This window comes from Rhinolophus sinicus, chromosome 16 (genome assembly GCF_057876585.1).
Source record: "Rhinolophus sinicus isolate RSI-liver-muscle chromosome 16, RSI-T2T, whole genome shotgun sequence".
Classification (NCBI taxonomy): Eukaryota; Metazoa; Chordata; class Mammalia; order Chiroptera; family Rhinolophidae; genus Rhinolophus; species Rhinolophus sinicus.
The window spans coordinates 5,671,769-5,697,570 of NC_142516.1; the positions used below are offsets into that span (position 1 = coordinate 5,671,769).

Sequence of the window (25,802 nt, forward strand, 5' to 3'; positions counted from 1 at the left end):
GCCATCAGGGCCAGGAAGTCACGGTTCTCAGTGAGAGACACTGGTAAAGGAACCAAGGTGACTCCATGATTGTCCTGAGGCCCTGTCATCTAGCCTGTCAGCAAAAGGTTAATCTAGGAAGAATGTTTCCAGCATGTTTGAGGGGACAGAGCCCCAGAAAGCAGTTTCCAGGCTCTCGGCCTCACATAGAAAGGTCGAGGTAGTAAATGGCCCAGGTAGTAAATGGCCATCAACTGTGATTGGATGGCCATCAGCTGTGGCTAGTTGGCCGTCAGCTGTAACCAGTGAGCCATTAGCCACTAATATAACTGCTGTGGCCTCACTAGCAGAAAATGATGGGCTAGCAAGAAGATGGTGGCTGAGCTAGCAAGCTGCGCAGTGAGGGTTGAGAATTGTGTGGCTCCTGTTTCCTGTTTCTCCAACCCAGCCGCCAGCGAGAGTATAGTGGTGTGACTCCCCTACCTATGGCTCCATGGGTGTTCCTTTTTGGCCTCACCGTGTGTGGGAACAGAACCCCAAAAAAGCAGTTTCCAGGCTCTCGGCCTCACATAGAAAGGTGCTGGCTCAGGTAGTAAATGGCCATCAACTGTGATTGCATGGCCATCAGCTGTGGCTAGTTGGCCGTCAGCTGTAACCAGTGAGCCATTGGCCACTAATATAACTGCTGTGGCTACGCTAGCAGAGAGAAGAGAAGAAAATGGGGGCTAGCAAGAAGATGGTGGCTGGGCTGGCAAGCGTGGATGGCGGTTTGCGGACAGTGTGGATCCAGCCTCCAGTGAGAGTATAGTGCCGCCAGAAAGAATATAGTGGTATGACTCCCCTACCTATGGCTCCGTGGGTGTTCCTTTTTGGCCTCACCATATCCTGCGTTCTTATGGGGGGAGCGGGACCAGAGACCCCGCCGGGTCTCCCGCATGACAAATGGCGCAGCGAGCAGGGTCGCCCTGCACGACACCGTGTCCTGCGTTCTTACGTGGGGAGCGGGAGCAGAGACCCCACAGGCCTCCCTGCACGACAAATGGCGCAGCGAGCAGGGTACGGTGCCGGCCAAAGCTCTCCGAAGGGCGGCGGAGCAGTTTGTGTGTATGAACATTCAGTCTCTGGAAGACCAGGAGGAGCAGCTGCCGGAGAGCTGGACCAGCTGCTGGAGAGCTGGACCCCCGTGGAGGGGTGGGAGGACGTGGACGGTTCTCCCACCAGCACAGGAAAAGCCGTGCAGCTGCTGGAGAGATGGAGCCCCGTGGAGAGGTGGAAAGATGTGGACGGTTCCCCAACCAGCACAGGCCAGAGAAAGCAAAGGTCGTTGCAGCCCTGTGGGCCTGGAAGTTCCTGCTCAGGCAGCCCAGATGCGGGACTTGTAGTCCCAGGAGGAAACGCTCGCTGAGTCCTCCGTGGGAGATGAGGGTGAGGTCAAGGTCGTCCCTCACCCCCAGGACAGCCCTGTCAAATGACTATGGACTATGGGGAATGGGCTCCATCCCTAATTTAATGGACAGCTTGACTGTTTGGGAACATACCACCATGTAGTGGAACTGGGGGATATTTGCTTTTGTGTCTTGACCGGCCGCCATCGAGAATATGTAAGCACCTTGATTGTGAGTCGCTGTTGTTCCAGCACGGTGCCCTGAGAGACCCAGAGAGCGTGGCAGTGCCCTGAGAGCCCTGGCTGAGTCCGGGAAGACTGGTGGTACCCTAAGAAGTCCAGGAAGTCTGGCCGTGCCCAGAAGCACTGGTGGTGCCCTGAGAGCCCTGGCTGTGTCCGGGAAGACTGGTGGTACCCTAAGAAGCCCAGGAAGTCTGGCTGTGCCCAGAGAGAGTGGCAGTGCCCTGAGAAACCCTGGCTGTGTACAGAGAGCCTTGCTATGTCCAGGATATTGCATTCACTTCCAGGCTCCTCGCACAGGGCCCCTCGCGGAAGACGCTTGTCGCGTAGATTGTGAGGCGAGAGCCTATAGGAGTGGAGTGTGGGGACAGAGCCCCAGAAAGCAGTTTCCAGGCTCTCGGCCTCACATAGAAAAGTGTTGGCTCAGGTAGTAAATGGCCATCAACTGTGATTGGATGGCCATCAGCTGTGGCTAGTTGGCCGTCAGCTGTAACCTGTGAGCCATTGGCCACTAATATAACTGCTGTGGCTACGCTGGGGAGGGGAGTTGAGGAGAGTCGGTCGGTTGGCAGAAAAGGGGACAGCAGGTCGTACGTTGTGTGAATCCAGCCTCCAGTGAGACTATAGTGGTATGACTCCCCTACCTATGGCTCCGTGGGTGTTCCTTTTTGGCCTCACCATATCCTGTGTTCTTATGCGGGGAGTGGGAGCTGAGACCCCACATGACCCCCCGCGTGACAGTCTGTGTAAGAAATGAAATGTTTCCACCCGCCTCACTTAGAACCTTCCGTCCCTGAAGGACACGGCCAGTGCAAGGTGCTGGGAACTGGGTGTGCTGACTGGGGGCATTGAACCCACCTCCTTGGGCCTGTGTCTGGGTTTTGGGGGAGGACTCCACCACCTTGGGGAGCTGCTGTGAGAACACCAGATTGCTGGGCAAGCAGATGGTCAACTCCGCGGCGGTTTGCAATCGTTAGCTCTGGTCGGGAGCTTGGTCCAGGCCCGGGGCTGGGGCCCTGCAACTTTGATCGGAGCTTAAACTGAGCTCACTGGGTCTGAAACACTGAAATGCTTCCCACCTGTCTCATCTTCATGCACTTACCTGGTTCAAGCATTTGGGGGTGTTGGCACCTGGCCCTGCCAAGCACCTGAACTTTCTGGTGACTCACTTCTGCCCCCCTGGGGTTGGAAACAAGTGGCCCACCATGCTGTAGAGCAGACGATTGTCTTCTGGTGAGCTCTGAAAGGCCGCCTCTGTGAGGCACGGAAACTTCTGACTCAGAGGGTTCGGGACCCAGCAGACCTGTCGGTCAGGCACCGCCCGCAGGTCTGGGAAGCTCCTCGCCGCCCCGGGCGCGGGCGGGCCTCGCCTCCCCCACCTGCTGGCCGCGCCCCGCGGGCCAGCTCGGCGCACAGGGCGGGTGCCGCCCCCTAGTGGAAGAGAAGCCAGTGCCAGAAGGACCCGGTGCCTACGTAACACTTAGGAAGGAAATGGAAGTGGGCAGAGGCAGCGGTTCAAGTATGTCCCCCCCCCCTTTTTTTTTTATTAAAGCAAGAGGGATTCCTGGAATTGTGAAATCCACGGGACAGCCTGGAGATCAAATTAAATTGCTGCTGCAAAGATGGCGGTGGGAATCGGATTGTGGGAAGGAGCGGGGGAGGCTGGACGACCGCAGACACAGCAGGACTAGGTCTGTGGGGTTAAGGTCCCCTGTGCCCAGTGCAGAGAGGAAGTCCAGACCCTGCCTCTGCCCACCTTGTCTAGAGGCCTTGCCTTCTCCTCCCGGCCTCTGCTCAACTTTTCTGAGAAGGGGAGGTGGTAGGCTGTGTTCCCAATGCCCTCTGAGACCAGGAATTAAAGTGCAAAAGCTGCAAACTGGCACTCAGCAGCCGCTTTGTGTCTTTGTCCAGAGTTGCATCCATTAGGCCCTGGTTTAAAGACTCTGTCTCTGTCCAGATGGTAGAATGAGTGACATTTATTTAAATGATCTCCCATTAGCTGGGGACATCACTGGGCCACAAACGATAGAGCACAAAATGAGAGAGGGCCCCATGTGCCTTTGTCCTCAGAACCAAGGGGCCAAAAGCTTCAGGAGAAAACGGGTTTCCTCCTCCTTCTCTGTTGGGCCTCAGAAGTGGGGTTCGGGGCCCTCTGGGTGGGTCCTGCATTCTGCCCTTAGTGTGCACATTCCCCCACCGCACACAGCAGCAGGCCAGCTGGCGGAGCCCTGCATGAGTCCTTTGGAACCCTGTCCCCAGTTCCGGCTTTCTAAACACCCCCTCATGTGGGCTGCTCGCTGGTGTCAAACCCAAGGAAGGACTGGAGACTGCATCCTAACACGTCCCTGGGGCTTTTTTCCTGAACGTATTTTGTGCAAAATGCTGCCCGTTCCCCTACATAACTTTTCCTCAGGGTGTTCATTTGTTCTGTGCCTACATCTGAGGAGTTCCTCTCTGCTGGAGGTAAAGCCTTAGTAGGGAAAGGAGCCAGAGGGAGTTTTGACTCCAAACCACTACTCGCTTCCCCAGAACCTCTCTGGGGTTTAAAGTCAGGCCGTGTTAAGACTCGCAGGATAATTTATGTTTGCACTGAATTCAAGCTAGAACGAAGGTAAGAAGCTACCCATTTTGGGTGGCCAGAGCCTTGCACACGTATTTCTGATGCAGGTTTATGAGCAGAAGTACAGGCAGGTGGAATGGCCAGCAGGTACCGGGAGCAGTTGGGCCACAAACTCCCATCTGCAGAGAGCAGCGCAGCTGGAGCGAGTCCGGGCTGAGGGCGGGGGCGGGGCAAAAGCCCGTGGGAGAAAGAAGACCGGATGTGGCCTCCCCTGAGCCCAGCGCTTCCTGTCCCCGCTGGGGCTGTGAGGTGAGCATTCACAGGCTCCCGTTTTGTCTTCAGATTCCAGCATCTAAGTTTGGCCACTTAAAAACCTGGTATTCCAAGCGAAAACATAAAGGAAGCGTTTTAAGGCCAGTTGCTACCTATTTCTCTCACCTTCCTGTAGAACAAATGAATGTCTAAGCCTCCAGAATCAGTCCTCCAGACAAAACTTTTCCATTCTCATCTTCCATGTTTAACAAGAAAAGCCAGTCACAAAATACGTGCCATGGAATCCCACGGCTAACAACATTCAACTGTGAGCACAGCTAAAATACTGCTGACACACACGTATGTGGTAAAACTATAAAGAAAAGTGAGGATGGAGGAAATGCGGGCCTGGCGTCATCTCCGGGGAGGGCAAGGTGGCAGGTGAGCTCAGGAGGGCCCAGGGGTTCCTCTGGAACTGGCAATGGCACATATCAGGGGAGGTGGGAGTGGGGACAGGGCCAGGAGAGCAGTTTCCAGGCTCTTGGCCTCATGTGGAAAGGTGCTGGCTCGGGTAGTAGATGGCCGTCAGCTGTGACTAGTTGGCCATGAGCTGTAACCAGTGAGCCATTGGCCATTGATATAAGTGCCGTGGCTACGCCAGCCAGCGCGGATTGCAGCTAGCAAGTGGGGTTGGTTGGCAGAGAAGCAGACGGCAGGTTGCGGATAGTGTGGCTCCTGCTTCCTGTGTCTCCAACGCAGCCGCCAGCGAGAATATAGTGGTATGACTCCCCCATCTATGGCTCCATGGGTGTTCCTTTTTGGCCTCACCGTGTCCTGTGTTCCTATGTGGGGAGTGGGAGCTGAGACCCCGCATGACACCCTGCGTGACACTTATGTTAAACGTGTTTCTGCACATTCGTGTCTAATGGGATCTCACAAGTAAATGTTTAACGTAAGACATAAAAATCTCAGTCTTCTCTCCCCACCCAAACCCAAGAAGTATAAACAAAACCACCCCAAACCGCAGGAACTATAATGGAGGACTCCCAGTGCCAGCACCAGCAACTGTCATGCTGACAGGACGTTGGCCGGTGAGGCAAGGAAAGGTCCCCCCCGGCAGGGGAGCCCGCTGGGTCCAGGGAGGGGACCCCTGATCAATGGCACCAAGCCTGTGCATGGTGCCAGCAGGGTCCAGCCTGTGGCTATGTTGGCCTCCTCCCCCCAAGACACTGGCCCAGCTCCTCAGGCTGGGGCTGGTTCCATGAAAGAAAAGCCAGGCACTGCCAGGTGTTTAAAGGGGCTGCTTCCACTCCTGCAGCCTCCAGATGCTCCCTGGTTTCAGAGAGGGATGCAGAGCCCCCTACTGTTTGTGGTCCTTTGTACCTGCAGTCACCATGGCTCCCCGTCCACACCCCCCCACACCCCCAGTGGCGGGCTTCACACTTCCCTCCAGTGACAGAATTAACTGCATCTGATGCAGAGATAACAGCAGGCCTGTGGGGGATGCGTATGGATTTATTATGACACCCTGAACACAGGCCAGACCGCACAGATGTGGGGCGAGATAACAGCCTGCACCGCGGAATCTCTCATCACACAGCCCTGCAGTGGGGTCGCCTCTGGCTGTAGCAGCAACTTTCAAAAGACTGTAGCAAATGTCAAGAAATTCCAACAGTGTCTTGCTCTTTGATCGCATGCTGTCTGTCGGTGGGGGAGGAACCGGATCCGGTAGAACGAGATCACAGGTGCGCGACATGTTGCAAGAGCTTCAGGGGCTCTGCCAGAACTGCCTGCTGCAATTTCCATGACATCTGCTTCTGCAGAGGCTGAAGGCCACAGTATTTGGGGGCTGTGATCCCAGGACCCTTCCCCACCCCCATGTTCGCTTTGGTCCTGACGAGGTGAGCATCTCGCCCCCTGCTGTTTCATCCAGGGGCTTCCGTGCCACCGGAAGCGCCACCGGAAGCTGTGCTCTGCGGTCCCAACACCCCAGCAGTGGCCTCGCTCAGCATCCGGAGAACACACTCCTGGGGCTTAGGTGTGAGAGCTGCCCCAGTGCCACATCGGCGTGGGCAGGTTCTCCACGCAGCTGGACAGTGTTGGGGACGAAGGGCAGTACTGTTCTCTGACGTCAGCCCCCACGGGAGCCACATGAGTGGCAAACGATAGCAACACGAACTATTTTGTTTTGTCATCCGGTTCCCTGCCGGGGGCAAGTTACAGCCAATCCCCGAGGCCAGCTCACCAGCACAGGGTGAAGGGGACCAGCTGCCTCCAGAAACAGCCCCCCACCCGGTCCCAAGCTCAGATGAGTCGTTAGTCTGCAGCCAAACCACTGAGAGCAGCAGGATTCCGGAGTCTTTTTGTGACAACTGGGAGCTGCAGGGGTGAGGCGGGGCCTCAGGAGGAAGTGGCTCCAGTGACAAGCGGCAGCATCCTTGCTGCCTGGGCACTGGGCACGCTGCTCGCCAGCTTCAGCACTACCTGTGGGTCTCGGATGCTGGACCAGGCTCCGGGTGGGCAATGCCTGTGACGCAGCAGCTACTCCCCGACCCTCTGTCCCATGGCCACAGCCCAACTGAGACTCCAGGGACAAAGGCTGGGCCTGAGCTAGCGAGAAGGCAGTTTGGGATGGGGACACGACAACGATGGTAGTGACACGTGGGCACTGCCAGGATGAAGACCCAAGTTAACATCACAGAGCCTTGGTCGTTAAAGAAGCCTGAAGTGGACGTATTTCCTAGTTCCAGCATCACTCACTGTGAACCAGACAACTTTTCTGCCTCTACACGTCTGGGTTTCCAAAGCACCAGCCTCTCTTCCGGGTATAAACACGCCCTCCACAGGGAGGAGGGCAAAGGTGGGTCCTGTGGGGGCCCCCAGGTCACCTGGCCCGGCGGGGCCCACTCAAGGGTCCTTCTAAGCAGCCTCATGGAAGGTGTGTTCAGGGACACGCTCTTCCAAAACTTAGGGGACACGAGAGGGTCTCTGGAGAGGGAGGAGGGGACTTACCGGCCCACCAAGTCACACGGCCCGGGTCTCAGCTTCGATTTTCTGCTCCCCGTGTAAGATCTCCGGGTCCTGGAGCTGGGCCACACTCTGGCGGATGGCGATCTCAGGGCCGCCGCCATACAGGTTGTGCAGGTAGGCCCAGGTCTCCTCTGAAATCTGCCCGTAGTCAGCACCTGCAGGGCCCAAGAGGCCCCTGGTCAGGGCTGGATCACCCTCGTCCCCTCCAGGAAGCCACGGTCTTGGCAGTGGGGTCTCCTGGAGGGCCAGGCCCCTGAGGGAAAGGAGGGCAACCACGGGCTTCTGTGCAAAGCTGCCCAATGGAAATCTCAGGACCTTCCAGTACAACATGCATTCTCCGAGGACCCCACTGAGGTTCACATGAAGGGTGGGCAGGTGAGGCAGGTAGAAGGCGGTAGAGGATTGGGGTGGGCAGAGAGGTCTTGAAGACCCACACAGAGGCCAAGCACCTTGGCCCATCTGCTTGGGCCCTGGGCCTGGACTCAGGTGGATGGCTCAGCCTGACTCAGGCAGCAGCGGGGCTCCTGGAAGGGCTGTGACGGGGGCACCTGGGAGGCCGGCGCTGGAGCCAGTGACACTCACCCTGCTTCAGCTGGATGTGGCCACTTCCTTTGACCTGCGCGATCCTGCTGTTGTCAATGGGCCCAGGGGGCTCTGGAACAGACGTGGCTTGGGCTCAGCACCTCTGCCCAGCGGGAAGAAACCCCAGTCCCAGCCTCCACCATGGCACTCGATCCGACAGAGAAGAGCCAATGTCAAGGTGTGACCCCAACACCTGTGATCTCGAAGAGGCTGTCCTGGGCCTAAGGGGTCAGTGTAAAGTCCTTACGGGGTGAGGTGCTTGGGGCACCAAGTGCCAGCTGCAGCAGTCTGAGAGCCAGGAGGGCCTCGCAGCATCCCTGGACCCAGCAGGGGGAATTCTGGGACACACACACGCATTCCTGACTCTAGTGTGTGGGGGGCGGGGGCCAGTGCCAGGTGGACATTGCCCTAATCTCTGATGGCAGCTGCCACTCACTGAGCACCGTTTCCATGTGCCCCAATAGCTCCTGTAATCCTCGACAGCCGTGTGAGAAGAGAACTGCTTGGAGACGGGAAGTAACCACCCAGCTCAGAGCTGGCAGGAGGCAAAGCCAGGGCCCAGGTGGCGCAGTGAGGCTGGAGTGGGGTTCTCGAGCACAGCCACGCCCGCCTGCCCCCCACACCAAGGGAGGCTGCGGGGTGTCTGATAGCCTCACCACCCAGCAGGGGCCAGATGGCAGTGAGGCACCAACCCGTTCAGGCTGGTGCTTCCGTTCTGGAAGGCAAATGGCCAGGGCACAGAACCTACTGGCCCTGCCAACCCTGCCAGGCCCCAAACCCTGGTCTGGGAGCCCATGTGTGGGGCTCGAGGGCGGTGAGGGTGGCCCCTGTGGGCCAGGACTGGGGCTCGGCTGTTCCTTGCCGGACTGTGGGGGACTCTGGGAGCTGCCCTGTGAGGGGTCTGTTTCCACCTCAGTAAGTCAAGGGGTCAGAGGACACAGTGTCTTAGTCCTTTCCGAAGAGTCTGAAGCTATCTGTCAACTAAAACCTATTATACAGGGCAACAGAATCCCCAGGGGAAAGGGCCTGGCAGGAGGGGACGGCAGCCTCCTGTAGGCATCAGCTGGGAGGACAGGAGGGAAAGGGCCGAGCAAGCTGGCTCTGGGCCTACTGCAGCCGGAAGGCCTGGCCAGGTGGGGACACTGGAAGAGCACCTGCGTTCTCTGCTCACCCCGGGGTGGGGGCACTCACCTGAAGGGGTGGCACCAAAAACCTCCTCGGCCGGCACAGACCCTGGGCGCCCGCTGGGGTTCAGGGCCACTGCCCGGCCTCCCCCTCCTAGGACACTCCCAGCAGACGGAAAACCCGCAGTCCCTCCTGGTGGGGGGGTGCCAGGCGCCGTGCCCAGGCCCCGCCCAACTCACCATTGTCCCTGCCCTTGACGAAGGCCTCCCAGTCCCGGAACCACTGCATGCTGATGCAGTAGATGACGCCGGGCGACTCCTCGGCCTGGAACGCCTTGTTCAGCTGGGGGGGGGGGGGGTTTGAGGGGGAGCAAAAGGGAGGGTCAGCGTGAAGATCCCGACACCCACAAATCCTCACCCCCCTCTGACACAGACACATCACTAGATACTCAGGGTAAGCCATTTAGAACTTCCAGACAAGTTCAAAACAAACAAACGTCTCCCACGACCCACCATTCCCACAACGGCCACTAACATGTTAGTGACTCTGTTCCATAACTTCCAAAAAACTCCGTTGAGATCACATGGTCAGTGCTGTTTTTCCTCACTTCGTAGAACTGACTGGCTCACGAATTGCTCTGACTGGATCATGTTTCAATGGCCACAGAGCGCCTACCTCACACACTACTGTTAAATGGCAGAGGCTCCCAGAGTCCCCTGTTTTGAGTGGCACCACAGAGGGGTGGCCTCCGGGCCTCTGTCCTCACACACACACACACACACACGTCTATCTCCATTGCAGAAGTCCGTTTCCTAAATGGATCCTAGCGGGTCCTGTTTTGCAACTTGCTTTTTTCCCTGAATCCCTGTCAGTTTGTGGAACCCAGTGGTTCTCAACCGGGGGGACTCTGCCCCCCCAGGGGATACCTGCCAATGTCTGGGGGTGATTTTGGTTGTCACTGGCATCGAGCAGATAGAGGCCAGGGACGCTGCTAAACCTCCAACAACACACAGGACAGCCCCCACCAGAAAGAGCCACCCAGCCCCAAACAGCAGTGCCCTAACCCTGTAACTGCTGCTGCACAGTATGCCAGGCAGACGGACCTAACCTTACTACCCCAACCCCTCCTGCCAGCAAAACCCTTAAATGTCTGGCCAGACCTCTGATCTCCCACAGAACACACCCTCCAAACAGAACCTGACTGCACACAGCTCTTTCATCCTCGAGTCCCCAGGCGTCTCCAGCAGGGCCTGGAGGCCCGGCTCCCCCACGCTTCTCCCACCTGCACGCACCTTAATGAAGGTGTCAATCTCCACCCGCCTGCGCTTGGCCAGTGTCTCGATCTCCACCTGGCAGATGGAGCACACGTACAGATGGTTCACGGCAGGGCCGCCCCCAAACCTGTACCCAGGGTCAGAGAACAGAGAGAGAGAAAGAGACATATACACAAGCCCTGAGGGGCAGGTCCTGGTGGGCCAGGCAGTGGAACTTGGCCAGGCCCCCTCATCCGTCCAGAAGGCCCACCCATCAGGGCCCTACTGGCTTCCCTCGGCACCCTGGGCATGGCCTGTCTCCTTGTCTGTCTGCCTCACTAGACCGGCAGGAGCCCACAGTACCGAGCAGAGCAGCTGCCCCCGGGTCGGTACGGCACAAGTGTCTGCTTAATGGGCAAATGTTCTCACTTCCTCTCCTGACTACTGGGGGAGGCTGCAGGTCCTTCTGCAGGTAGGAGGGTGGATCCCACAGGATTTGGGACGAGCTCTCCGTGGGACTCCGACCCATCCACCAGCTCTGCGCCTGACCTCACGTGGATGGGGCAAAAGCCAGTCCAACAAGAGGCCGGGCAGACACGACTCCTTGGCCTCTCCTTCCCCATCTGCCTGGTGGCACATCCTGTCTGCCTAGCTGCAGAGGGACCCGAGCCTGGGCACATCCTCAACAAGAGAGCCACACTCTTGGTCTTGATGGACTGCAACCTGGAAGGCCCCATGCAGCACAAGGCCAAGGCCACCTGAGCCAGACATGGGGCTGGGGAGAGACGCCAGCCAGCCTGCCCCTGCCCTGCAGCCAGCACGCCCAGGACCGTCTGTGAGAGGCCAATATGCTCGCTGTTGCTGGAGCGAGTTCTCTGCCCCTTGCCACTGGAAGGATCCACCCGGAAGCCCACAAGTGACGTGTGTCTTTTTCACTGCAGACACAGCTGCAAGGGAAGTCCCTACCGCTGCTCCCGTGCCGTCTGCTGCCGGAGTGGAAGGCAGCGTGGGAGGCATGGTGGCAGTCCTTCCCCAGCTGGGTGCTGGCCTGGACAGGGGCAGGCTGGCCTCCCGGAAGAGGCTGGCCCTGGCTCCTTACCTGTTGTAGAGGTGCTCCCAGACGTTCTGGGGCAGGATCACCACCAGGTCGTCGATGTAATGGTACTTGTTGGGCGGGATGCCTGCGGAGGAAGACGCAGGGAGGGGGCGGTGGGGGCTCAGCTCACCCGCCCCACACCCCGACCACCGAGAAGGCGCCCTCACCTCCGTGGGAGCAGAGGAAGGTGTGGTTGGTGATGGGCCCTGGCTCAGCGAAGGTGTTGAACTTGTTGAGCCATTCTCGGGACACGTAGAAGCGCAGCAGGCTGGGCTCCCGCATGGCGGCCAGGGACACCACCTGCTGCCGGTCCCGCACAGCCGCCTCGCTGCTCTTCCTGGGCAGGGGTGAGGCGGGAGACAGAGGAGCGGCTGGGCCTGGGCGCACCGCCACGTCCAGGGGTGCGTTCAGAGCCACCCTCACCTCCCCAACCCCACCTCCCAAAGACCCAAACCCGACTCCTCGGGTTTCTAACAGTCAGAGGGCTCTTTCTTAAAAACTGAAATGCTTCTCCCTGGGCCTTAAAACCTTCCAGACTCCAGCATCCCCACAGCACGCAGAGCCAAGGCCTGGGTGGCAGGACGTCCAGGCCCACAGGTCAGCAGACGCGGCCCCCACCCCATGCCTGCCCAGGCGCACACCTGTAGAAGAGGACGTAGGCCTCCGCACTCTGCACCACCGTCTCATGCACCTCAGTGACATACTGGTCATCGAACTCATACCACTGCCCGTTGATCACGTTTTGGCAGTAGGCGATGTAGTGGCCACCTGCGGCGGGAGAGGCAGGCCGGTCACAGATGCCCCAGGGCCGGGGCTGGGGCCAGGGGTGGGGAGGGGCCGGATGGGGGTGGCCAGACTCACTCCCTGCCGTGCCGTGGTGGCAGATGACTGAGAGGAGGTCATAGGTGGTGATCTGGGACGTGCACTCCTTGGCGAGGAAGGGGCGCAGGTCAAGCCCCTCCAGGGGGAAGGACACGTGGCTGCTGATTTTGAAGGAATACATCACCTCGTGCCGAAAGCGCTTCAGGTGAATGCACAGGATCTGGGGGAGGGGAGCGCCGGTCAGTCCAGGGCTGGCCGTGACCTTGGTAACCTGACAGGGCCTCGGGACAGGGCTCCAGACACCCACTCGCCCACTGTTTGACCCACTCAAGTCTTGTCATGCAGGTGGTAACGAGAAACCCAGCAGCCAGAGGCCCGCTGATGGGTCCCACCCACTGACTCCGTCTGAGGCAGAACTCTGCATGGGAGCCGGCGGGGCTCCCTTCAGTCCCACGATACAGGCAGAGGCGACGGTGGGGCTGAGCTGCATAACAGGCTTGGCGGCCCGAGAGCTGGGCTGGTCTGCACAGGACGCTGACCGCCACTGGCCTGTCGAGTTCACCATCCGAAGAACTCTGACAACCAGCTCTGCTGGCACAGGCTCTGAGGGCTTCTCCAGGGGCTTCCCTAACCTGTGCGGCTGTCCCAGGGACCCACATCCTGGGCCACTCTCCTGTGTGCTCCAGCCGCACGGGCCTTCCTTGCTTCAGCCAAACCCACTCCTGCTTCGCGTTTTTGCCCACTGTTCCTTCCTCCCTCTCCCCTCAAGGCTGACACCAGCCTACATCCTCAGGGCTCCTTCAGACGCCACCTCCTCAGAAAGGCCTTCCCTGACACTCTGTGGCCAGGTCCCCACCCCTCACAGCTGCCTATTCCAGGTGGTAGCCTCAGCGCCCCCTACACCTGCCTCATGCTGATGAGAGAAAGGGAGCCAAGTTACACATTGAAAAACGAGCCCTCTGCATCTGCAGACCCTCGAAGGAGGTCCCGCAGCCTACGCAGTAGCATTGCCACAGGCCTCTTTATCTCAGAAGCCCCGAGTCAGGGAGGCGTCAGCCTTTGCCCGGCATGCCACCACACGTCAGCGTGGAGAGACCCTGGCAGGCTGAGGGGGTGGGGAGCTGCTCCACTCACCTCAGGCAACCGCAGGACCTTACAGTACTTCACCCCATTCCGCAGCCTAGGAGGAGACAGCCCACGAGAGATGGTGAGTGACCCAGTGTGACAGCCGAGGGGCCAGGTAAGCACCCCTCCCACCCTGGTCACCTCCGTGAGTCAGGATCGAACTCTCTGGGGGAAACTCATGGGAAGTGTGTGGAACATAGATAGAGCACAGAGGGTAGAAACGGGAAACTGGGGAGAAGCCCCCAGAATACACACACTTACTTTTTACACCGCTCACAGCTGTACATGTTGTCACCTAGGGCAGTGAAATAGACACAAAGGTCAGCAGGGATGGGAAATGGGCAGCAGAAGTGCACATAGTGATTTATGCTTAAGTAATAAAACCACAATATTCTGCCTACAAGAGACTTCCTTTAGTTTAAAGGACACACACAGGCTGAAAGTGAAGGGATGGAGAAAGAGATTACATGCAGGTGGTAACCAAAAGAGAGCAGGCCTGGTTACACTTACGTCAGCTAAAATAGACTTTCAATCAAAATCCATTACAAGAGACAAAGAGGGTCACTGTATAGTGACAAAGGGGTCAACTCATCAAGAGGATGTAACCGTTGTGAATACATACGCACCCAACACAGGAGTCCCTAAACATTTAAAACATATTAACACAACTGAAGGGAGAATTAGACAGCAATACAATAACAGTAGGGGGTTTCAATACTGCACTTTCAACATTGGATAAATAACCAGACAGAAAATTAATTGGGGAACAGCAGACATGAGTAACACGACAGATCAAATAAACCTAAGAGACGTATACAGAACATTCCATCCAGCAGCATCAGAATGTGTTCTGCACACATGAGCATGGAACATTCTCCAGGACAGATCACATGTTGGGCCACAAAGCCAGACTTAACAAATTTAAAAGGACTGAAATCATATCTAGTATCTCTTCCAACCACAATGGTATGAAACTAGAACCAATAATAAAAGGAAAACTAAAAAAATTCACAAATATGTGGTAATTAAACAACACATTCCAGAACAACCACTGTGTCAAAGAAATCAAAAGGGAAATCAGAAATGATCCTAAGACAAATGAAAATAAAAATACAACATACCAGCACTTATGGGATACAGCAAAAGCAGTACTAAGAGGGAATTTTACAGCAATAAATGCCTACATTAAGAAAAAAGAAAGATCTCAAATAAATAACTTGACTTTACACCTCAAAGAATTAGAAAAAGAATAAACTAAACCCAAAGTTAGCAGATGGAAGGAAATAATAAAGATTAGAGCAGAAGTGAATGAAACACATTAGAAAGACAATTTTTTTAAAAAAATCAATAAAACTAAGAGCTGTTTTTTTGAAAAGATAAACAAAATTGAAAGCCTTTAGCTAGATTAACCAAGAAAAAAAGGGAAGACTCAAATAAACAAAATTATAAATGAAAAAGACATTCCAACTGAAAATATAGACACAAAGGATTGTAAGAGACTACTATGACCAATTCTACACCAACAAATTGGATGACCTAGAAGAAATGGATAAATTCCTAGAAACATACAACCTACCAAGGCTGAACCATGAAGAAATAGAAAATCTGAACCAAGCAATAATGACTAAGATTGAAGGAGTAATAAAAAACCTCCCAACAAAGAAAAGCCCAGGTGATGTCACTGGTGAATTCTACCAAACATTTAAAGAAGAATTAATGCCAATCCTTCTGAAACTCTTCCCAAGAAAGGAAGAGGAGGGAGCACTCACAAAGACATTTCACGAGGCTGGCATGACCCTGATACCAAAGCCAGGTAAGGACACTGCAAGAAAACTATAGGCTAATATCCCTGATGGAAAAATTCTCAGCAAAATTCTAGCAAACCGAATTCAACAGCACATTAAAAGGATCATATACCACCATCAAGTGGGATTTATCCCTGGGATGCAAGGATGGTTCAACATATGCAAATAATAAACATGATACATCACATTAATAGAATGAAAGATAAAAATCATATGATCCTCTCAATAAACGCAGAAAAACCAGCTGACAAATTTCAATACTCATCTTTCCATGGTAAAGCTCTGAAATTGGGTGTAGAGGAGACATATCTCAACATAATACAGGAGATATATGACAAGCCCACAGCTAACATCATAATCCACGATGAAAAGCTGAAAGCTTTTCCTCTGAGTTCAGGAACAAGACAAGCGTGTTCACGCTCACCATTCCTATTCATCATAGTACTGGAAGTCCCAGCCGGACTCAACAGAAAAATAGGAAAAGGACAGGAATGGGAAATTTCAAAATAGGAAATCCTAACAGCTAATACCCTTACAAAAAAAAAATATTCAAGCTCATCAATAAACAAGGAAATGCAAAATTAAAGCACGACATCATTTTTGTCCACCAAATTGGTAAGAAAAGCAAAGCAGGTGAACCCCTAAGACTACCAGGTGTTGGGCTAGGAGAACAAGCAGTCCCAAGCCCAGCCTGGCAGGCAGGGGTGGGATACCGACAGTGAAGCCCAGAAACCCCGTACTGTATGCTGACCCGGAGACCCCGCCCCAGCCAGCCTGGGCCACTCACCCTTCAGCTCATCAGCAGCAAAGAAGGCAGCGAGGCAGTCTTCCAGGGTGATGACCGGCCCCCAAAACCAGCTGGGGGTACAGGATACCACGAACCTACAGAGACAGAACAGGGGTGGTGGGAGTGCTGGCAGGGCCTGGGCAATGGTACGCCGTGGGGCGGAGGTCTGTTCCAGCCCAGAGGCAGCTTGGCCCAGTGGGCAGAACGGGCAGAGGTCTGGAGCCAGACACCTGGGACCACCAGCCAGCAGCTCAGTATCCTTGGGAGAGTGACGTCATCTCTCCCTGAGTCTCTCCTTACTCATCTGTAAAGGAGCCCTGATCACGCTGGCCGTCCCCTGGGCAGAGTACAGGTTCCTAACATCAGGCAGGTAAAGCAGGCATCGTGGCACAATGGGAGCTACGGAAAGCTGCCCATTGCCCTCCAGCTGCCAGCCTCCTTTCTAGCTGCCACTTGGTCACTCCCGTCGTTACCTGTCTTCCAGTCTGAGGGCCCGCCCAATCCAGGCCATCCCAGTGTGGACAGGGACACCCCCACCCCACTTGGCTAACTCCCGGGCATCCTGCAGCCTCGAGCTCCCTTCTGGCCTCTGCCCTCCTCCCTGCAAATGCTTGTACTTTGCTGTTTAAGATGTCGCCTGCCCAGGCTGCAAGTCCAGGCCAGGGTGGTCTTGTGTCTTCAGCGGGCAGAAGGGGGCATACCGTCGGATATACTCCACGATGAAGGCAAGCCAGCCCTGCGCAGCATAGCTGTCCCCACAGGCGCCAGGCTTGGCTGGCACGTTCTGGTAGAGAGCCGAGTGGAGCTTGGCCAGGTCCTCCTTGCCAGGAATGGGCAACGACAGATCCTGGAATGTCTCCACCGTAGTGGACACCTGTGGGGTGTAAGGTCAGCCTGGGTCTCCACTTTGCAGGGTTCCACCCTGCCCAGACCAAGCAGAGCCAGCACCCCGAGTCCCAGCCACCAGCTGACAGGTGTAGGGCAAAGGGCAGTGGGTGGAGAACCTGCCCCCCACCCCTAACCCCGGTGAGCACCACGGAGGCTGCTGAAGGCTGAAGGCCCCTCTGCACGCCCAGGCACTCACCCGGTCACAGGTGAGACACTGCACGAGGCTGAGGATGGAGCCGTCGAAGATGTCCGAGATGACGCTGCGGTAGCGCTGCTCTTTCCGCCTCCGGCTGCCGGCACTCGGCACCTGGGCTGGGGGCACAGCACAGGACTGGGCCCAGGCCCTCCAGCCTGCCTGGGGCATGGGGTGGGAGCTGGGGCTTGCTTGGCCAGGACATGGGGCCACGTGACTGAGTATGCAATTCACCTCCTGGTGCCTCATTCACGGTCTGCAAGATGGGGCTCCCCACTCATGTCCCAGTGCTATGAGGGGGGTCAGGGACAAGCATGAGCATGGCCCCTGGTAGTGAGTGCTCAAAAATGGCAGCCACAGGCTCGCTTTCCATGCCCAGCCCCGAGCTCCAGCTGGGGCTGCCCTGCTGACCGACCCTCCCCGCCTGACCCTCCAAACCTTTCTTGAGCACATACGATGGCCCCATCCTCACAGGGCTCGCACGAGGAGGGCTGCTGGCCAGCTTGGTGTGGCCCTCGTGGTGGTGGACGGGGCTGCAGGGGCGAGAGGCGCTGCGCATGCGGGCCTCGTTGTCCGGCTCTGGGGACAAAGGGGACCGTGCTGGGCCAGGGCAGCCAAGCACCTCCTAACAGGACCGAGGCCTGAAGCCACTGTGTGTCCTCTGTCTGTGCCCACCCCACTCCAGCTTTATTAGCTAAGCGCGTCTGGACCCATCAGCTAGCTGATTTCTCACCCGGAAGCTGGGTCTTGTGGTAGAAACGCCCCAGGGAAGTGGGAGAACTGAGTGGGCACCTGCATGTTGGTGCTTGGCACTCAGTAGGTGCTGGACAAACAGGGCTGCCCGGTACCTGGTGTCCGGCAGGGACTGGTGGACCGCGGAGACGGGGGCTGAGCATCAGCGGGCTGGCGGTCAGGGGCAGTCATGGCGGTGTCCACATCAGCGTCCTCGTCCACTTGCTCGGAGCTGGTGCGCTGCTGGCCCCAGGAGAACTTGCGGTCCTTCAGCCGCTCCTTCTCAGAGATGGCGCGGCCGGCCTCGTCGGGGATCAGCAGCTCCGTCTCGGCCTGCGAGCCGCCCCCGCCACGGCCCTGCCCGTCACCCTCACCCCGGTCACTGCTTGAGTCGCACGACAGGAACTCGTCCTCAGACGGGCTCCGGTCGCCCTCCCGCTTCTCATCTGTGTCGCTCGAGTCCGAGTCCCGAGCCTCTGTCAGTGCCGCCGCCGCCGCCACCACCGGCTCCTTCAGCTCCTCATGCAGCTGGTCCATGAGGCAGCGCAGGAACTCCTGGGTGTCCTGGAACCAGGGGCTGTGTCAACAGGGCTTCCCCTGGGGCTGGGCGGGCACCCCGCTGCTTCTGCTGACGAGGACGCCGGTCACGTCTCTAGCGGGCCCTCGCTGGCACCCTGAGCGGGGGTGTGATCGACCCCTCAGAGTGACCTCATGGCAGTTCTGTCCTAACCCCCATTCTACTGAGCACACTGAGGCTCAGAGAGGCTGAGGGACCCCTCCCAGCTCACACAGCAGTGAGGCCGCAGAGCCGAGATCCCCACCGGGTCCATCTGACTCTAGCCCTGCTTCCAACTCGGTCTGGGAGAGAGCGGAGGTATCACATTCAGTGCTCAAGTCACCTTGCTCCCTAGAGGAGGCGACACTGGGGGTGGGAAGGAAGCCTGTGGAAGGATGAAGGTGCGTGTGCTCATGGGGCTCACTCAGCTTAGGTCCACGGGGAGCAATGCCACCTGCAGGCCAGGTGGTCTGCATCCTCCATCCCGCCTTTGGTTTTCCCTGCTCTCCCAGTCCTGCCAGCGTCCCCATGCCCACACCGTCCCTTGCTGTTGGGACCTGTGGCGTGACTACAGGCTCTGGAGGCAGGATCTCACCTTCCCACTGACCTGCGCAGGACTTGGACGAAGCTGCCACTTCAGGGCTCAAATTACAGCTGTGACACTTGTATTCTGACTACTCTCTGATTAGGTCACTACCCACAGGAAGTCAGGGCAGCGAGGCCTCTGGCACAGCCTGCCCACTGGGCCCCGCCAAGAGTGGCAGACACAAGAAGTGCTTTACAAGGTCTGAAGATGGTGACAGGCTCTGACAGCTGAGGATACCTGGTGTCATGCTGGGCCACTGGACTCAAAGGCCAGCTTGGTCCCTCACAGTCCCTGACCTGGATGCCAGAAGCAGCCCCCACCTCCCACCCAATTCCTGACTCACACGAGGCGGGCGGGCGTCATGCAGTAGCCAGACCCAGCCATGCACCCAAAGCCCCACATCAGATGTAGGGACAGGGGCCCCATTCTCTCCGTTCTAGCAGAGGAAAGTGGGCTCTAGATGCACGTCCTTAGCCCAAGTGCCAAACAAAGATCAAAGAAATGAACCACTAGCTTATCTGGCATCAGGGAGGGGGGAGGAGAGGTGTGTCCTGTGTCGGGGCTCTGGAAGGTTCTTTTAAGAAACAGGCTGTTGACACGCCATCTACTTTTCTTTCTGGTTCGTCCTCTTAACAAAAGTACTCTGTGGTCGTTGCTAAAATCTCAAGCCAAGTGGAAGCATGACAGCATCTCTGGCTTCAGACTCAGAAACGTCCTCTGCTGACATCCAAGAGCCAGAGAAAGGGATGCTTCTGGAGTCCAGGCAGATGCGAGGCAGCAGCGAGTGGCCCTCCGTGTCCTCACTGAGAGCTTGAAGGCCAGCAAGACCCTTTGTCAGAATGAGGGATGGGACAGCTCAGCTAGGCCTGCCACTATGTGCTGTGTGACCTGAGAGAGTTGTAGAACCTCTCTGAGCCTCAGCTCTTTACCTGTAACATGCGAGCGGTGCTAGGGCACTTTGAGAGAGTTGTACGACTATAAACAGGACTGTACCTGTGTGGCAGGTAGTGAGCACTTAATAAACGGTGCATTCTGACCACTGTGTAGATATTATCGTTCTCCCAAAATGGTGGTATTCTGGTAGCGCAGGGCTTCTGGGTCAGGAGCCTGGCATTCACCCGACGGAGGGTGTGAGCAGAGAAACACCCAGCAGCCCTCGTCCCAGGAAGGGGTGAGAGGCGGAGTGGTGGGGACTGAAGGCATCCCTCCCGTGACCACTGCTCTGTTCCTGGCCCCCGCATCCAGGCAGCAGAAACAGCGACCCAGACAGCAACCCAGCTGTGTGACAGCCTGGGGCAGGGACCTGGACCATTATTAGCTTGGCGTGGGGCTGAGGTATCTTTGTGGCTGCACGCTGCTTCGTCTTGGTCTCATGATTTTATGCAATAGAAGATACCGGTTTCAATGGGGTTCTCTAGATTTACAAAATTTGTAAACAAATGTTTACTTTAATAAAAGTGAAAAATTCTGCCTGAGGGTTGGAAACCGAGGAACCACATCCCGTTTTAAATGCAGAGCCGAGGCACATAAACTCTGGAGTTAAACCACCTGAGGTCAGATTTCCCCTCTATCATGTACCAGCCATGTGACCTGGGCAAGTGACTTGGCCCGCTGAACCTCAGTCTCCCCATCTGTCCAGTGGGGAGAACACCAGCAGGTTGCTGGGAGGCTCCAGTGTCCTCACATGTGAAGGGCTCAGGCAGCGAGAGGAACACGTAGGTGCTGTTGCCATTTTCCATGCTGGTCGTGGCTTCAGAGCCAGGCCTGGTGGGCAATGGACCTGGGTGCCCCCTGGGCAGCTCGGATGGCCTACCTGCTGGGCATAGCCTCGGAACATCGGATTGACCAACTTGATCCCGTGGGACAGGCTGGTGGGAACCACATAGCTTGGGCTGCAGGAAGACCAGACCCGTTAGTGCAGGTGGCCTGCTCTGAGCTCAGCCCCGTGAGGGCTGGCAGCAGCCAGCCGGCAGGGCAGAATCAGACGCAGCAAGTATCTGTCACACCTGTGGGAGGTGCCAACCTGGCCAAGGGTCCCAGCAGCCTCACACATCTCTACAGTCAGGAAAATGTCAAATCATGGCTCACCTAGGCCAGGCGCTCTTGACTTGTCATAGCCCATGACAAACCTACGTTAAAATTGTTTACATTCTAAAACATTTATTGTAGTTTTTCTGATTTCAAAAGTAAAAAGATTTTTCATTATTGAAAAATCTGAAATTTCAGAAAAGCCCAACAAAGAAACATCACCACTCAGAGCACCGCCCAGCGATGACTACCATTAAGATTTCCAGATTTTTCCATGAAAATACAGAAACATTTACAAAATCACATACGGGTATACATGAAACAACCTTGGCTTCTGATACAATGGGAATTACATTGCATCATACATTGCATCCTGTATAATCTGTTTCTACACTAAACATATTTTTATGCTGTCATTTTAAATTATTCCCAATTTTGACTTTTTCCAGAGAAATAGGTCTAATCCAAGTTTCTGGTCTTTAAGTTCATTTCACACTGAGCTAAAGGGCCAGCCAGCTCTTAGGAAATTCCTTATGAGCACAGTTGTGTCTGAGACCTAGGAGTGGTCACAACACGTGTCTGTGCCTTGGCACACACAGGTGCAGAGTGGCTGCTGGCTCGGATCAACGCCAGGTTCAAACCCTAGCTCCACCTCTCACGAGCTGTGTGACCTTGAGTAAGATACTTAAATCTCTCGGAACCTCAGTTGCCCCCATGTAGAATCAGGCTGGCTCTGACCTTCACCTTGCAGGGCAGCCGTAAGTATTACAGGGGGTAGAGTATGGTAAGAGGCCAATGAGGGCTGAGGGGAAATCCACGTCCCACTCACCTGCCCGAGTCAGGGCCTGTCACTCACCGTTTCCTGTGCCAGACCTCAGAGACCAGCTTCTGGTAACTCTTGCACAGGGCTGGCTTCTTGTCTGTGCGCACCAGGCCGCCACACTCCAAGAAGAACTGGGTCAGCGGAGGGCTGGGGGACCAGGCCAGTGAGCCAGGTCAGGAGAGAAAAGAAGGGGAGCATGGCATCGTTTAGAGAGCTGGGTGGAGAAGCAAAAGCTTTCTGTGTGGCAAGTGCTTGTGTGGGGGACACACTGGAGCCCCCGGAGCCAGAAAAGCCTGCAGACTACAAGGATCCCACATGTTATGGATGAACTGTATCCCCCCCTTCATATGTTGGGATCCCTAATCCTCAGGACCTCAGAATGTGGCTGTATTTGGAGACGGGGTCTTTAAAGAGGTGATTAAGGTAAATGAGGTCATCAGGGTGGGCCCTAATCCAATATGACTGGTGTCCTTACAAGAACAGGAAAATTGCAGAGGGAAGATGGCGTGAAAACACAGGAGAAGGGGGCCACCCATAAGCCAAGCAGAGAGGCCTCTGAAGAAGCCAACGCTGCCCACACCTGGCCCTTGGACTTCCAGCCTCAGAACGGAGAGAGAAAACATTTCTGTTGTTTAAGCCACCTGGTCTGTGACTATGTTATTGCGGCCACAGGAAACTAAGGCAGCCCCTGTCCTCTCCCAGGTCAGCTGAGTTTCCCACTTTAGGGCCGGTGGGGTCAGGGGTCGGCTGTTATATGAATGAGACAGGAACCACACCGACTCCTCCAGCCAGCGCATTCAGTGAAAACTTCCCCAGCCGGAAAGCATCGCCCTCACTCCCCCTTTGCTTATGTTTTTAAAACTTATCTCATTACACAAGAAATGCACTCATCGTAGAAAAACTGGAAAATATAGATAAGCAAACGATAATAACCGACCTTAATCTACCATGTGAAGGTAGCTACTCTAACACTTTAGGGCATACCCTTCCAGACTTTCCTAGGCCTCACACCCCTCCCTCCCTCACACATACACACACTGAATCCCTACCAGGTGACACACCTGTGTGCAGGCATAGGAGGTGCCCCTGCCTCATGGAGTTGACAGCCCCTCCTAGATGAGAGTTAATATCCCCCCATCCCTTTGTATGGGATTGCACCAAACCAAGCTTTATAACCTCCCTTTTCTCCCTGACCATATTCTGAACCCCTTCCCATTTCAATACTCTACGCACCATTTTCTCCTGCAGCACTACAGTGAACTGTGACTCTATGGACCTTTAAATTGTCACACAAACAATAAACATCTTTGCACAGACAACTCTCTCCGCACCTCTGTTATCTCCTTAGGATAAACTCCGACAGCAGTTTGCTGGGTCAAAGGGCAAGTGTGTTTTTACGGGGTCTGATTATACACGTGTCCTTGGGCAACACAGCCCGGGGACTGCTGCTGCTATTTCCAGGCCCCCGGGGACAGCTCCTAGCCCTGTCGCCAGGATGAGGTGACAACCTACCAATTGGACAGTGCCTGCAGAGCAGCGTTCATGTAGCAGGAGTTCCCGAGGTTCTTCATGCCCGTGAGACCTAGGAAACCAGTGCACACAGGGGAGGGGTGGGGAGGTGAGTGCCCTGCCCCGGCCAGGGACCCTCACAGGTCACACCCGTAGGTGAGCTGTGGCTCTGGAGCCCCCAGGACCCAACCAGAGGAGGACACAGTGGCTGGTGGTTCACCCCAGAGATCTGCTAAGTACGTGAATGTAGCTGCCGCACACACAGCTACGGTCACCTGAGTGGATGAAACAGGACAACTGCGCCCTCCACCCAGCCCAGCCCGCTGTCTGCATGTGCAGGCCCAGGGTCACATGGCCGAGACCGGGGAGGACTCAGCTGGGTGGTCAGAACCCCCAGGGAAGCCACCACACTCTGTGGGCCATCTATCACGCCTCCCAGTGTCCAGGGCGCACGGCGCTTCCCGCCCAGCACTGAGGCTATTGTTCCAGAGGCTGTCACCTCGAGGTTTCAGGTCATCGTCCTCGGACTCGGACTCTCCTTCATCAGCCACAGCAATAGGAACAGCTTTCAGAGGGTGGGAGGGCAGCGGAGGGTCCTGCATTCAAGACCCAGAGTGAGGAGAAGGGTGCGGTCAGAGGCCCACGTGCCTCCTGAGTGAAGGGGGCACAGCTGCCCAGACCCAAGCCAGCACTGAGTCAGCCCATCTGAGCAGAGGCAGCGAGGAAAGAGCTGGCACTGGCAGCCTCACCCTGGGAACTTGTATCTTATTTACAATCATGAATAATTATTTATTTTATTTATTATAAACTTGGGGAAAAAATAGAAACAAACAATAACAACATGCAATCCAACCTTCCTGAGACAACCACTGTTAACAATCTACATGTATCTGTATAGATTTTTAACTGCTAATATACAAATACCCCCGGCAAAAATAACAACGGGGTATTGTATGCATTGTTTTATAGACATTTTTTGTAAAAAAAAATCACAAACATCTACGATGTCCGTGAATGTATTCCAGAAACACTGTTGAGCACCTATTACGTGACAGTCACTGATAGATACAATGAACACAGACACGCCTGGGCCTGCCCCGAGCACCTGCTCCGGCAGGCCAGTCCGACCCTGGCTGACTGACCGCCACAAGACGCTGGGTCCCCGTGCAGGGCTCGCTGAGCCCGCCACCTGCAAGGGCTGCACAGGCACCCACCACTGCCCAGGTGGTTTCCAGGCGTTTCCCATGGAGAAGGGTGCTGGGATCCGCTTTAGGTCTGGGGTTGCCACGGGTTCTCCGTAGGTCTGGAAGCATCCGCACTGGCCCCCGGGCCCAGGCTCACCCAAGCCCCGCATTTACACATGGCCCCCCCACAGCCTGCGAGCTCCCCAAGGCAGGCCCTGCTCCCAGTCCCCTCTGCTTCCTCATCGCCCCACTGGGGCTTCGGCACATAGCTGGGGCTCAGTGAGCATGTGCTGGCATGAGCTCCCGAGTCACCTGGGAATGGTGACCAGGAACAGACCATTAGGGACCCATTAATTTGGGCTCCACTGATGCTTGGGTCACACTGCCCCACCCTCAACACACGTCACCAACCAAACTGACCCTGCTGCAACTCCTTACCTGCTCGGAGAACTTGGGCGAAGTGCCTGGCAGGTGAGCTACCAGCCGCTGCTCCGGGAACACCTCCTTCTCACAGGCGTAACACCATACCCGGAATGTGGTCAAATTCACTGTCAGGTGGTGCTTTTTGGCCTACAAGCAAGACCCAAAATGAGGTCAAGGAAAGACTGGCCTAATAGGTGCCCCAGGCCTGCATCGGGGCTGCCTTAGCCCTCGGGCCTCAGTAAAAGGCCCTGCCAGGACAGAGGCCTGGAGCTCAGAATCTGCTCGCCCTCCAGCCAGGGACGCCACGGGCTGCCATGGGTCAAACACACACACGTGCCAAGTACTTGCACCTGCATTAGCTCTGGCCTCTGCTAGGATTATTCCCATTCTGTAGACAAGCCACTGAGGCCCAGAGCGGGCAGACGGAGCTGGAGGCAGCTGGCAGGGGTTTGGACTCTGGGCTTTCTGACTGCTCCTGGCCACCACGCTCACCTGCGCATGAGTGGTGCTGTGGTCAGCGAAGGACTCTCCGCAGCCAACGTAGGGGCAGGCGACCTGCGGAGAAGGGAGGAGTGGATTCGGGCTGGCCGAGGACGGGGCCAGCAGAGTGAGCCCGTGTCCCCATCTCTACCCATAGGTTCTACAAGGGATCAAGACCCTGCCACCCCCAGGAACACAGATTTACACCCCTGAAATTTGCACTGGGCAGGGATGGCCACCATAAAAGCTGCCCCTGCCCTCTGAGTGAGACAGGAAGCGTGCCCTGGGCAACTGTTCTCCTGTAACTGTAACAAGACCAGGCAGGGCCACAGCTCGACCTGGGCAAAGCCTCCCCACCTC

General features: G+C 56.2%; 1 protein-coding gene across 4 annotated transcripts in view; it reads right to left on the reverse strand.

Moving 5' to 3' along the window:
* Positions 1 to 5,910: 5,910 nt before the first annotated feature.
* The window catches only part of USP20 (ubiquitin specific peptidase 20), a 36,392-nt gene continuing 16,500 nt past the window's right edge, over positions 5,911 to 25,802 (reverse strand). For 2 of the 4 annotated variants that reach the window (XM_019728825.3, XM_019728826.3), the window contains exons 5-25: positions 25,455 to 25,517; positions 24,978 to 25,109; positions 23,855 to 23,951; positions 23,359 to 23,428; positions 21,880 to 21,993; positions 20,809 to 20,887; positions 17,970 to 18,417; positions 17,560 to 17,700; positions 17,125 to 17,240; positions 16,742 to 16,914; positions 16,041 to 16,135; positions 13,710 to 13,743; positions 13,458 to 13,503; positions 12,363 to 12,543; positions 12,143 to 12,269; positions 11,669 to 11,838; positions 11,505 to 11,586; positions 10,445 to 10,553; positions 9,392 to 9,494; positions 8,028 to 8,099; positions 5,911 to 7,600 (exon numbers count right to left, since the gene is read on the reverse strand). In XM_019728825.3, coding sequence (XP_019584384.2) covers positions 7,440 to 7,600; positions 8,028 to 8,099; positions 9,392 to 9,494; positions 10,445 to 10,553; positions 11,505 to 11,586; positions 11,669 to 11,838; positions 12,143 to 12,269; positions 12,363 to 12,543; positions 13,458 to 13,503; positions 13,710 to 13,743; positions 16,041 to 16,135; positions 16,742 to 16,914; positions 17,125 to 17,240; positions 17,560 to 17,700; positions 17,970 to 18,417; positions 20,809 to 20,887; positions 21,880 to 21,993; positions 23,359 to 23,428; positions 23,855 to 23,951; positions 24,978 to 25,109; positions 25,455 to 25,517 — 2,613 coding nt within the window. In that variant the 3' untranslated portion in view covers positions 5,911 to 7,439. The remainder of the gene's footprint in view (positions 7,601 to 8,027; positions 8,100 to 9,391; positions 9,495 to 10,444; positions 10,554 to 11,504; positions 11,587 to 11,668; positions 11,839 to 12,142; positions 12,270 to 12,362; positions 12,544 to 13,457; positions 13,504 to 13,709; positions 13,744 to 16,040; positions 16,136 to 16,741; positions 16,915 to 17,124; positions 17,241 to 17,559; positions 17,701 to 17,969; positions 18,418 to 20,808; positions 20,888 to 21,879; positions 21,994 to 23,358; positions 23,429 to 23,854; positions 23,952 to 24,977; positions 25,110 to 25,454; positions 25,518 to 25,802) is intronic. The other 2 variants (XM_019728829.3, XM_019728828.3) reach the window with 2 other exon arrangements.